Source organism: Hemiscyllium ocellatum, chromosome 8, assembly GCF_020745735.1.
Source record: "Hemiscyllium ocellatum isolate sHemOce1 chromosome 8, sHemOce1.pat.X.cur, whole genome shotgun sequence".
Taxonomy (NCBI): Eukaryota; Metazoa; Chordata; class Chondrichthyes; order Orectolobiformes; family Hemiscylliidae; genus Hemiscyllium; species Hemiscyllium ocellatum.
In genome coordinates this window covers 119692477-119705997 of record NC_083408.1, presented here as the reverse complement: position 1 = coordinate 119705997, position 13521 = coordinate 119692477, and the positions used below count along the sequence as shown (strand labels likewise).

The window sequence follows — 13521 nt, the reverse complement described above, 5'->3', positions numbered from 1 at the left end:
GTCTAATTATGGAGTCCTGGTTGACAGATATGAACAGGAGTGTCAGAGATTCTGGCACTCTGCTAGCTGACTCTGAAGAGGTAGGTACTGGAGTCAAGGACTTTTCATAGAACATAGAAAAGTACAGCACAGATCAGGCCCTTCCGTCCACAACGTTGTGCCAAGGATTATTCCTAATCTAAAGTAAAATAACCTAACCTACGCACTCCTCAACTCACTGCTATCCATGTGCATGTTCAGCAGTCGCTTAAATGTCCCCAATGACTCTGCTTCCACCACCACCGCTGGCAATGCATTCCATGCATTCACAACTCTCTGTGTAAAGAACCTACCTCTGACGTCTTCCCTACATGTTCCTCTTAATATCTTAAAATGAAAACCCCTTGTTCCTGCCCTGGGGAAATGTCTCTGGCTATTGACTCAATGCAAGCCTCTCATTGCTTTGTATAACTCGATCAGATCACCTCTCTTCCTCCTTCACTCCAGAGAGAAAGGTCTGAGCTTAGTCAATCTCTCTTCATAAGACAAGCCCTCCAGTCCAGGCAGCATCCTGGTAAACCTTCTTTGCACCCTCTCCAAAGCCTCTGTATCTTTCCTATAATACGGCGACCAGAACTGGACACAATATTCCAAGTGTGGTCTCACCAGGGACTTGTAGAGCTGCAGCAAAACCTCACGGCTCTTAAACTCAATCCCCTGTTAATGAAAGCCAAACCACCATATGCTTTCTTAACAATCCTATCCACTTGGATGGCAACTTTGAGGGATCTCTGTACTTGAACACCAAGATCCCTCTGTTCCTCCACACTGCCAAGAATCCTGTCTTTAATTCTATATTCAGCATTCGAGTTTGACCTTCCAAAATGCATCACTTCGCATTTATCCAGGTTGAACTCCATCTGCCATTTCTCAGCTCAGCTCTGCATCCTGTCTATGTCGTGCTGCAGCCTACAACAGCCGTCTATACTATCAACGGCACCTCCAACCTTTGTGTCATCGGCAAATTTAGTAACTCACTCCTCAACCTCCTCATCCAAGTCATTTATAAAAGCTACAAAGAGCAGAGGCCCAAGAACAGAGCCCTGTGGGACCCCACTCACCACTGACCTCCACGCAGAATACTTTCCATCTACAACCACTCTCTGCCTTCTGTCAGCCAACAAATTCTGAATCCAGATAGCCAAATCTCCCTGTTTCCCATATCTCCTGACTTTATGAATGAGCCTACCATGGGGAACGGTGGCTCAGTGGTTAACACTGCTGCCTCACAGCGGCAGGGACCTGGGTTTAATTCCTGCCGCGGGCAACTATCTGTGTGGAGTTTGTATATTCTCCCCCTGTCTGCATGGGTTTCCTCCCACAGTCTATAGATGAGCAGGCCAGGTAAATTGGCCATGCTAAATTAAGGAGAGCAGAGGTCACACTGCTTGGAGTTTTTTGTAGGCCTCCGCAAAGTTCCAGGGAGGTGGAAGAGAGGATTAGCAAAATTATTCTGAGTAGGAGTGAAAGGAACAGGGTGGTCATTATGGGTGACTTTAACTTCCCAATTTGACTAGAAACGTAATAGCTCTAGTACATCAGATGGATCAGTTTTTGTCCAATGTGTACAGGAGGGTTTCCTGACACAGTATGTCAAAGGGCCGACAAGAGGGGAGGCCACATTGGATCTGGTGCTTGGTAATGAACCGGGCCAGGTGTTTGATTTAGTTGTCGGTGAGCACTTTGAAGGGAGTGACTATAATTCAGTTACGTTTAGTTTATCCATGGAAAGGTGCATGCCACAGGTCAAGAGTTATCGATGGGGCAAGGACAATTATAATGTGATTAGGCAAGAATTAGGATGCATAGAATGGGGTAGCAAAATGCAGGGGATACAGGCAATGGAAATGTGGAGCTGGTTTAAGGAACAGATATTGTGTGTCTTTAATAGGTATGTCCCTGTCAGGCAGGGAGGAAGTGATAAGGTAAGGAAACCATGGTTTACAACAGAAATTGCATCTCTTGTTAAGCAGAAGAAGGAGGCTTATGTGTTGATGAGGCAAGATGGTACAGATGAGGAGATGGAGAGTTACAGATCAGCTAGGAAGGATTTAAAGAGAGAGTTAAGAAGAGCAAAGAGAGGACACGAGCAGTCTTTAGCAAATAGAATAAAGGAGAACCCTAAAGTTTTCTGTTGGTATGTGAGGAATAAAAGGATGACTAGGGTAGGAATAGGGCCAGTCAAAGACAGAAATGGACATTGAGTGTGGACCCTATGGAGATCGGAGAGGTGCTAAATGAACATTTCTCATTGGTTTTCACTCAGGAAAAGGAGAATATTGTAGAGGAGAAGTATGAGGTACGAGATATCAGACTAGAAAGGATCGAGGTTAGTTACGAAGAGGTGTTATCAATTCTAGAAGGAGTGAAAGTAGACAAGTCCCCTGGGCCGGATGGGATTTATCCAAGGATTCTCTGGGAAGATAGGGAGGAGATAGCAGAGACTTTGGCTTTGATATTTGAGTCATCATTGTCTACAGGTTTAGTACCAGAGGACTGGAGAATTGCAAATGTTGTGCCCTTGTTCAAGAAGGGGAGCAGAGATGACCAAGGTAATTATAGACCAGTGAGCCTTACTTCTGCTGTAGCAAAGGTTTTGGAAAGGGTTATAAGAGATATGATTTATAATCATCTAGCAAGCAACAATTTGATTTTAGATTGTCAACATGGTTTTGTCAAGAGCAGGTCATGTCTCACAAACTTCATTGAGTTTTTTGAGAAGGTGACCAAGCATGTAGATGAGGGTAGGACAGGTCTCGTGGTATACATGGACTTCAGTAAAGCCTTTGATTAGGTTCCACATGATAGGCTGTTGGAGAAAATGTAGAGGCATGGAATTGAGTGATTTAGCAGTTTGGATTAGAAACTGGCTTTCTGTAAGAAGGCAGCGAGTGGTGATTGATGGAAAATATTCAGCCTGGAGTCTGGTTACTAGTGGTGTGCCACAAGGATCTGTTTTGGGACCACTGCTGTTTGTCATTTTTACTAATCCATCGGTGGATGGATTAGTAAATTTGCAGACGACACTAAAGTCGATGGAGTATGGATAATTTGGAAGAATGTTACAGGTTGCAGGGGGACTTGGATAAACTACAGAATTAGGCTGAGAGGTGGCAATTGGAGTTTAATGTAGCTAAATGTGAGGTGATGCACTTTGGGAAGAATAACAGGAAGGCAGAGTACTGGGTCAATGGAAAGATTCTTGGTAGTGTGGATGTGCAGAGGGATCTTGGTGTCCATATGCATAGATCCTTGAAAGTTGCCACCCAGGTGGTTAGTGCTGTTAAGAAGGTATAAGGTGTTAGGTTTTATTGGGAGAGGGATTGCGTTTCAGAGCTGCAATTTCATGCTGCAACTGTACAAAACGCTGGTGCGGCCACACTTGGAATATTGTGTACAGTTCTGGCTGCCATATGTCGGGAAGGATGTGGAAACATTGGAAAAGGTGCAGAGGAAATTTACCTGGATATTGCCTGGTCTGGAGGGAAGGTCTTATGCGGAAAGGCTGAGAGACTTGAACCTGTTCTCATTGGAAAGAAGAAGGCGAAGAGGGGATTTGATAGAGACATACAAGATGATCAGAGGATCTTCCTAGGATGATGACATCAGCTTGTATGAGAAGGCATAACTACAAATTGAGGGGTGATCAATTTAAGACAGATGTTAGAGACAGGTACTTTACTCAGAGAGCGGTAAGGGTGTGGAATGCCCTACCTGCTAATGTAGACAACTCAGCCACATTAGGGAGATTTAAACAATCCTTAGATAAGCACATGGATGATTTTGGGATAGTGTAGGGGGACTAGCTGAGAATAATTCACAGATCAGTGCAACATTGAGGGGCGAAGGGCCTGTTCTGTGCTGTATTGTTCTATGTTCTATGTTCTAAATTGACCATAGTGTTAGGTGCATTAGTCAGGGGTAAATGTAAGAGAATGGGTCTGGGTGTGGTCTTGATGGGCCGAAGGGCCTGTTTCCATACTGTAGGGAATTAAAAAAAAATGCCTTGCTGAAGTAAATGTGTAAATAAAGGGTGACTTGGTGACAGGCTACCAGCCTTTGTGGAGTTATTTCAGTGGCAATGAGAGTAAAATATGATCCTGAAGAAACCCCAACTCAAACATTACTGTTGCAATCTGTCATGAATCCTTATGGTCAGAGAATTCTGGCTGTCAGTTCCGAGATATTTTTACATAAAGTAGCGTGGTGAGTGAGTTAGGTCACGGCATGTCCTCGTCGCTTTGTTTCCTGTTAGGCATCTGCAGATGAAGTTGCAGAGATATCAGTTCTTGCCACATACTCTGTAGAGGTGTTCTTCTTCTTCTTCCCTTCATAGGTCGGGAGTGTCATAGTTTGTTGTAGCCCTTTTGAACAGGGTCCTAATGCAGCTTCTCTTGTTTGTGTTTGGATGGTTGCTGTTGTAGTTCAGGACCTGGTCAGTGTGTGGGGCCTTCCTATACACTATTTACCATTCTGTGTTTTTTGTACCACCACAACCATTGTTGGTTCCCTCCTCTCTTGTAAATCTGATCCCTGTGAGTATGGTGCTGATAATCCAGTGTGTGTTCTCAATTTCTGTTCTCTAAATGATAACAAAGGTGTCATCTATGTATCAGATCCAGAGTTTGAGTTGGATTTGTGTTTGTTCCAGTCCTTGCATCACTGCTTCTGCTATGAGCCCAGAGATGGGTGAGCCCATAGGTGTCCCATTGATCTGTTCATATAGTTGGTTGTTGAATGTGAAGTGTATCTTCAAGCACAGGGCTAGTAGTTTGAGTATGCAGACCTTGTTGATAGGTTCCCAGTCGTGTTGTCTGTTCTGTTTGTCTCTCTAGCTCAAGTTTTGTCAATTGAACAGTGCCGTTACATCGAATGAGATCATTGCATCATCCTTGTCTATGTTTATGTTCTTAATGTTGTCCAGAAATTCCTGTGATGATTGGATGGAGTGCTTGGATCCGCTAATAAGGTGTTTTCATTTGTGTCGGAGTTCTTTTGCCAGTTTATGCAATGGTGGTCTCAGCAGTGCTGCAATGGTGGTCTCAGCTGTGCTGCAATGGTGGTCACAGCAGGGTTGCAATGGTGGTCTCAGCTGTGCTGCAATGGTGGTCACAGCAGGGTTGCAATGGTGGTCTCAGCAGGGCTGCAATGGTGGTCTCAGCTGTGCTGCAATGGTGGTCACAGCAGTGCTGCAATGGTGGTCTCAGCAGTGCTGCAATGGTGGTCACAGCAGGGTTGCAATGGTGGTCTCAGCAGTGCTGCAATGGTGGTCACAGCAGGGTTGCAATGGTGGCCTCAGCAGTGCTGCAATGGTGGTCTCAGCAGGGCTGCAATGGTGGTCTCAGCTGTGCTGCAATGGTGGTCACAGCAGGGTTGCAATGGTGGTCTCAGCAGTGCTGCAATGGTGGTCACAGCAGGGTTGCAATGGTGGTCACAGCAGTGCTGCAATGGTGGTCTCAGCTGTGCTGCAATGGTGGTCACAGCAGGGCTGCAATGGTGGTCTCAGCTGTGCTGCAATGGTGGTCACAGCAGGGCTGCAATGGTGGTCTCAGCTGTGCTGCAATGGTGGTCTCAGCTGTGCTGCAATGGGTCTAAGTAGTCTTGTCTGATTTGTGTACTTAGGGTAACAGTAAAATCTCAGAGTGTTGTTGCTTTCTGGTTTCATCCTTTGTAGATCAATGCTGGTTATTCGTGTTTTTTTGAAGGTTCCGTTGTGTGTTCTTTATTCTATTGGTTAGCTGTGGCATAGGTCACACTTCCTCTGCAGGTGGGGGTCAGTCTCTGCAAGTAGTTTCTCTGCTTTCTGAGTATATTTGATCTTGTCCACAATAACCATCATTCTGTCTTTATCCGCTGGTATTAGGGCTATGTTCTTGTCATTTCTGAGAGTTTTTCTGACTTCACTCCCTTTGGTGTTGAGGTTGTCTGTTTGTCTTTGTTAGTAAAAGGGTACGATAGTTTGTCTGACTGTTTATTGTGTCTCTTTGGTTAGTCTGTTAGTTCCGACTTACATTCTAGTGCAGTTAGGAAGTCTGCTGCAAATGTGTTGCTGGTCAAAGCACAGCAGGTCAGGCAGCATCTCAGGAATAGAGAATTCGACGTTTCGAGCATAAGCCCTTCATCAGGAATAAGAGAGAGAGAGCCAAGCAGGCTAAGATAAAAGGTAGGGAGGAGGGACTAGGGGGAGGGGCGATAGAGGTGGGATAGGTGGAAGGAGGTCAAGGTGAGGGTGATAGGCCGGAGTGGGGTGGGGGCGGAGAGGTCAGGAAGAGGATTGCAGGTTAGGAGGGCGGTGCTGAGTTGAGGAACCGACTGAGACAAGGTGGGGGGAGGGGAAATGAGGAAACTGGAGAAATCTGAATTCATACCTTGTGGTTGGAGGGTTCCCAGGCGGAAGATGAGGTGCTCCTCCTCCAGCCGTCGTGTAGTTGTGTTCTGCCGGTGGAGGAGTCCAAGGACCTGCATGTCCTCGGTGGAGTGGGAGGGAGAAAGTCTGTTGTTTTTACGTCCCTGTGGTTGTAGTTGAGTCCCTTGGCTAGTACAGCTTTTTCTGTGTCTATAAGCTATCTGTTGGAGAAGTTTCTAACGCAGGTGTCTGTCATGTTGCCTTCTCTGCTGTTGGTTAGCTTAGTCATTTTGTCTTGCAGTGCTGTTCACTTTCTGTGCATGGTTCTGATCTGTCCTATGGTGATGGCCTGTTCGATTGTGGTGGTCCACTCCTGATTGGTTGTTTTTGAAGTTAATGATTTTTGGCAGACAATTTCTTGTCTGTACCTGTGTAGTCTGTTGTGTGTGTATCCGTAACCATAACCAAAGAGAAACAGCAAACTTGTCAGACAAACTATTGTAGCCTTACTAACAAAAAGACAAACGGATAACCTCAATACCAAATAAATATATACCAACCTTTTCCTAACTCCTATCAGTTCTGAAGAGTCACCAGACCTGAAACATTAACTCTGCTTTCTCTGCACAGATGCTACCAGATCTGCTGTGTTTTCCAGCAATTTCAGTTTTTGTTGTTCATTGGGCAGTTAAGAGTCAACCACATTGCTGTGGGTCTGGAGTCACTTAGTAGGCCAGGCTAGGTAAGGATAGCAGATTTCTTTCACATTAGTGAACTAGGTGGTTTCAGCAATAGTTTTATCGTCATCATTAGAGTCTTATTTTCAGAGTTTTTTAATAATAAATTCAAACACCACTGTCTGCCATGGTGAGATTTGATCCCAGGTCCCCAGAATGTACCCGAGTCTCAATTAATAGTTGCAAGACAATAATATTGCTTTCCCCTAAGTGGGAAGAGACTGCAAAGGGGAAGAAAAGAACTGAGTCAAGCTAAGAGGAAATGAGGCAGCAACAGATGGGTCTGCCCAGGAAGTCTTGTTTGTGGATTTTGGGAGGAAGGAAGGCTGTATGGGGTGAGAGGATTGTGACTTGGGAACTTGGGGAAGTTAGCGGTCATATCCTGGGGACTGTCCATAAGAGTGGGGGGCTGCTTGTGAGATGGGGGTGGGAGGATCCCCAGATGAGATGAGGTTAGTGACAGTCGTAGAAACAATAGCTTGATGTTCAATGGTGGGGTTATGGTTCGGAGGAAGACAAGAGGAGGTGTCTCAGAGTTGTCACTCAGCCTTCACAAGTTAGGTACCAGTACACCAGACAACTTCAGATGTCAGCAGGTTTGATTACAACATCAGGATTGGATCTGAGATCATGGCATGCAGTCAGTTCAGAAAGAGATAGGTTAGAATGTGTAAGGTGAGCAGAGAAATTAAGGCGAGTGATTTCATGTCAACAGTTTGCAATGAACAGGTCAAGCCCAGGTAGGAGACCAGAGGGAAGGCTTCAGGTGGAGAGTGCCTGTTGAAGACAGGGAAGGAGTCCATGGGACAGGGAAAAGACTCCTATCCAACAACATGGGCACAGGAGCAAACAGGACAGAAGAAAAATCTGATCTCATGTTCTGCCCAAAATTCACTGAGGCGAAGGCATGAAGCGTTCTGTATGGTTGTTCCCAGCACAGCTGATCCATTTTCAACTATTATACTTCCTATTAACACACATTCAGCATATATTTCTCTCCTGAATTATCATTAGCAATCTCTTTGTCTGCTTCTCATTTTTTTTCTTTCTCTGGGCACTGTTTCCATCTCTCAGATTCGTTCCTACTCACTGATCCCATTCTCCTCCATTCGCCACCACTTCCATCATCCGCATAAGTACCATTTTCCCCAGCTGCTTTCAGTCCTGACAAAGCGTCATGGGACTTAGCCTTGGCTGAGAAGATTAGGGTGAATCCAAAGAGGTCCTTTAAGTATGTTAAAGGAAAATTAATAACTAGAGAGAGAATAGGACCCCTCAAGGATCAAAGTGGACATATATGTGTAGAACTACAGCAGATGGGCGAGGTCCTCAATGAATATTTCTTCTCTGTGTTTACCACGAGAAAGACATGAAGACTTGGGAATTTGGGGAAGTTAGTGGTAATATCTTGGGGACAGTCCATATCAGAGTTGAGGAGGAGTTGTATTTATTAGAACGTATGAAAGTGGATAAATCTCCTGGTCCTGACCAAATGTCTCCAAGAACACTACAAGAGGCTAGAGGAGAAATTTCCAGGGCCCTGGTTGATATTTTTGCATCATCGTTAGCCAGGGTTGAAATCCCGGAAGACGACGGGATAGTGAATGTTGTGCCCTTATTGAAGAATGGTTGCAAAGAAAAACCTGGGAACCATAGACCAGTAAGCCTAACATATGTGGTGGGTAAGTTACGTGAGAAGATTCTGAGGTAAGATATACATGCATTTGAAAATGCAGGATTTGATTAGGAATAATCAGCATGGCTTTGTGAGTGAGAGATCGTACCTCACAAATTTGTTCGAATTGTCCGATGAAGAGACCAGGAGGGTTGACAAGGGCAGGGCAGTAGACGCGGTGTTTATGGATTTCAATAAGGCCTTTGATAAGGTTCCACATGGTAGGCAGCTCTGGAAGGTTAGATTGCATCAAATCCAGGGGAAGCTAGCAAATTGGATACACAATTGGGTTGACGGTAGTAAGCAGAGGGTAATAGTGGAAGGATGTTCATTAGACTGGAGGCCTGTGACTAGTGGAGTGCCTCAGGGGTCGGTGCTGGGCCCATTACTGTTTATTGGAGAAAGTGAGGTCTGCAGATGCTGGAGACCAGAAGATACATTCCTGATGAAGGGCTTATGCCCGAAACGTCGAATTTCCTGTTCCTTGGATGCTGCCTGACCTGCTGCGCTTTTCCAGCAACACATTTTCAGCCCATTACTGTTTATTGTCTATATCAATGATTTAGATGAGAATGTACAAGACATGATTAATAAGTTTGCAAATGACACCAAAAGAGTTGGTATCATGGACATGAGGAAGGTTATCAGAAATTGCAGCAGGACCTTGAGCTGGGGAAGTGGGCTGAGAAATGGCAAATGGAGTTTAATATAGATAAGTGTGAAGTCTTGCATTTTGGAAAGTCAAATCAAGGTAGGAGTTTCATGGTGAATGGTCGGGTCTTAAGGAGTGTAGTGGAACAGAGGGACCTTACAGTTCACGGTACACGGTTCCTTGAAAATGAATCACAGGCAAACAGGGCAGTGAAGGAGGCTTTCAGCACACTGGCCTTCATCAGTCAGGGCATCGAGTGTAGAAGTTGGGAAGTTATGTTGCAGTTGTATAGGTCTTTGATGAGGTTGCACTTGGAGTATTGTGTTCAGTTTTGGTCACCTTGCTACAGGAGGGATGTTATTAAAGAGTGTAAAAGAAATTTACAAAGGTGTTGCCAGGACTCAATGATCTGAGTTATAGGGAGAGGTTGCACAAGCTAGGACTTATTTCTTTAGAGTGTAGGAGACTGAGAGGAGATCTTATAGAAGTGTTTAAAATCATGAGAGGCATGGAAAGGGTGATGCACTCAGTCCATTTTCCAATCGAAAGGGAATTGAAGGCTAGACGGCATCAGTTTAAGGTTAGAGGGGAAAGAATAAAAGGGAACCTGAGAGGCAACTTTTTTTACACAGATGGTACGCATATGAAATGAGCTGCCAGCAGACATGGCTGAGGCAGGTACATTACCAACATTTACATAGAACATTACAGCACAGTACAGGCCCTTCGGCCCTCGATTTAAAAGGCATTTGGACAAATACATGGATAGAAAAGGATTAGAAGGGTCAAGTGCAGGGAAATGGGGTTTAGCATGGATGACCATTTTGGTTGGCATGGACCAGTTGGGGGCCAATGGGCCTGTCTCCATGCTATAGGACTCTATGACTCCATGACTTGAAATGTTAACTCAGGTTTTGTCTACACAGATGGCACCAGACCTGCTGAGGTTCTCCACCACTTTCTGCACTTGTTTCAGATCTCAGGATCCACAGTTCTTTGTTTTATTTATCTGCAGTTCTTTGTTAAATTTTGTTTTAAATTTACAAGAACGTTGCCAGGAATGAAGAATTTCAGCAATAAAGCCTTGATAAGTTTTGATATTTTTTGTGAAATAGAGGAGGCTGAAGGGAGATTTAACTACTGAGTGCTGTGGATAAAAATGAGGGCCCTGGTTACTGTGAATGGGAATTTCCAATAACAGAGAGAGTAATAATCACACACAGAGAATTAACATAATTCCTGGAAGGAATAAAAGGGAGTTAAGGAGAGATATTTTCACCTACAGATTGGCAGGTGTCTGGAACATGTAGCAAGAATAATGAAAGTAGAAACCTTTATTGCATTTACATGTTTGTTGTGACCTACAGGCCAATGGATCAAGATTGGGACAGCTCTTTTTTTGGCTGGTACACACCTTGTTCAAAGTCTTCTCTAGACAGGGGTTTGTTACACACAACCTACCCTTTTCAAATCCATGTTGACTCTCTAACTGTACCTCATGATAATGATAATACCTCTGTGTAATGCACCCAGACCTTTCTCATTCCCCATAGACCCAGATGTCTTCCCCTAGCCCTCATATCCCACTCCATTCTACCAACAGTGCTGCCGTACCCACCATACATTAGTCTATCCTTCATGCCATTCACCCAATTCACCATCAACCTTTCCCTTACCACAACCTACATACTCATTCTGTCCTTCTCACATTCCATTACCCACAAGATCACCCACATTAAACTCACACACATTCACTTCGTAGACATCGTCCTTTCTGAGCTGATCCTATTCATCATCTTTTCTTTTCTTCTTAAATCTTGCCATTTTTCTCTTTATCGCTGCTCTCTCCTCACACTCCTCCCACTTCTCTCCTATACCTTGCCGTCACACCCCCTTTCCCAACAGCCTGCTCCCCCGTCCCATTAATTGCTTTCCTTCCCCTCACAATGACAGCAGCCTCCATGCCCCATGTCCCTTTCAGTTGGACACTATTTACCTGGTAGTTTTGAGGTTGGAGTTTGTGCAGTCCTTTGATGCAGAATCCAAACAGCGAGAAGATGATGCAGAGGAGCAGAGTGATAAAGGTGAAGAGGGTGATGGGTTGGACTGGTCCTAGAAATACAACCATAATTACTGCTATAAAAGGAGCTCAAATCTCTTGTAAACTTTCAGTAAAATAAATCAGCATCTAAATTCTCTTGAACCTGGCTCAGGTTAAAATCTTTTCAGCTTGCTTCCTTGTTGTGGGGAATTGGCAGTAACCTGGGTTTCTCCATTTGGAGTCAGGGATGAGGGCAGTGAATGTGAAATCAACCTGGGAGATAAAGGTTGTCTTGGTCAACAGGTAAGGTGGGATGAGATCCTTTAGTCTCGAGCTGTCTGGTCTGAGGATGTTCAGCGGTTAGCTAGTTGAGAGCTGGGCTTAGTTGAGGGTGGGCTGGTGCATTTGGTGCCTCAGTGAAATGCTGTTGATGTATGTCAGATCTCACACTGTTCAGGTTTCTGTCATGGTCATCTGAGGGTGGGCTGCAGCCGAGTGTCTGTCATTTGGGGTCATTTTGGAGTTCTGATGTCTGTTAGTTGGGATCAGGATGGGGTAACTGGTGTTGCTCATTTGGGTCAATTAGATTAGACTTACAGTGTGGAAACAGGCCCTTCGGCCCAACAAGTCCACACCGACCCGCCGAAGCAAAACCCACCCTTACATTTACCCCTTACCTAACACTAGGGGCAATTTAGCATGGCCAATTCACCTGACCCGCACATCTTTGGACTGTGGGAGGAAACCGGAGCACCCGGAGGAAACCCACGCAGACACGGGGAGAACGTGCAAACTCCACACAGTCAGTCGCCTGAGTCGGGAATTGAACCCGGGTCTCAGGCGCTGTGAGGCAGCAGTGCTAACCACTGTGCCACCGTGCCGGAGGATGGAGTATCTTGTCAGCATCTGCAGTTTTACAAATGAAACTCCTAGTCACTCTGCAAGGTTCAGTAAGGTGACTACATACCAAGTCTCAGCACTGAGAAGAAGAGGAGCCAAAACATGCAGAGGATTGGTGCAATGATGACTTGGCCGATTGCAGCAGAGTGTAGCCGATGGTTGAGTTTAGTGGGCACGCAGGCGTAGTAAATATTATATCGATCCACCAGGTGTTTCAGCAACATGTACAGCAATCCTGAGAATAATTTAAGAAAGAAAATCAGAGATGAGAGTGCACTGCCCAGAAGCAACGAGGTGTAAGAGAGCCTGTGAGAGAGAGGATATGGAGGATGTGTGAGAGTGGGTGGAGCAAGGAAAAGGATGTAAGTGGGGAGAGAGAGTATAGTGGGTGTGGTTGGGTGGGAGGGGATGGAGTGGGTGGGGATTGGATGGACAGAAAGAATGTTTGAGATTAGAAGAAACAAAATGAGATGGTGGACAATATCTTCCAGTCCCAGAGCAGGACATAATAATGGGTTCCAAGAGAACTTGATTGGACGAGAATCAAACATTTAAAAATCACTGATGGTATAAACGTGTGTGATGAAGCTCTCCAACAGGAGAGTTTCTGTTCCTGATTTCAGATGTCAGGCAAGCCTATCTGCAACATCTTTGAATCTTACTAAAACCATGGCTCTGTGAGGCAACAATGATGACCACTGTGCCGTCCTCGCTGAGGCCTTGGTCCAGATCATTGTATCCAGTTTAGCTACAGGTAAGGTCCCAAAAACTGGAGAATAGCCAATGTTGTTCCTTTGTTTAAGGATGGCAATAGATAGTTCAGGAGATTATAGGCCAGTGAGCCTTAGGTCAATGCTAGGGAAATTATTGGAGAAGATTCTTAGGGACAGGATTTAATCTGATTTGGGAAAGAATGGGTTAATGAGGGATAGTCAGCGTGCCTTTGTGCAGGGGAGGTCATGACTCAAAAATCTGATTTTTGAGTTTTTTTGAGGAAGTGGTGAGGATGATAGGGCAGTGAAAGCTCTCAATTTGAACTTTACTGAACCATTTGACAAGGTAAGCTGGTCAAGAAGACTTTGTCACACAGGATCCATGGTGACTTGGTATGTTGGATACAAAATTGGCTTG

General features: G+C 44.9%; 1 protein-coding gene across 1 annotated transcript in view; it reads right to left on the bottom strand.

Annotated features, from left to right (window-relative positions):
* The window catches only part of tmem63c (transmembrane protein 63C), a 331403-nt gene that overhangs the window by 61222 nt on the left and 256660 nt on the right, over positions 1–13521 (bottom strand). The window contains exons 21-22 of the mRNA XM_060829024.1: positions 12458–12625; positions 11446–11561 (exon numbers count right to left, since the gene is read on the bottom strand). Coding sequence (XP_060685007.1) covers positions 11446–11561; positions 12458–12625 — 284 coding nt within the window. The remainder of the gene's footprint in view (positions 1–11445; positions 11562–12457; positions 12626–13521) is intronic.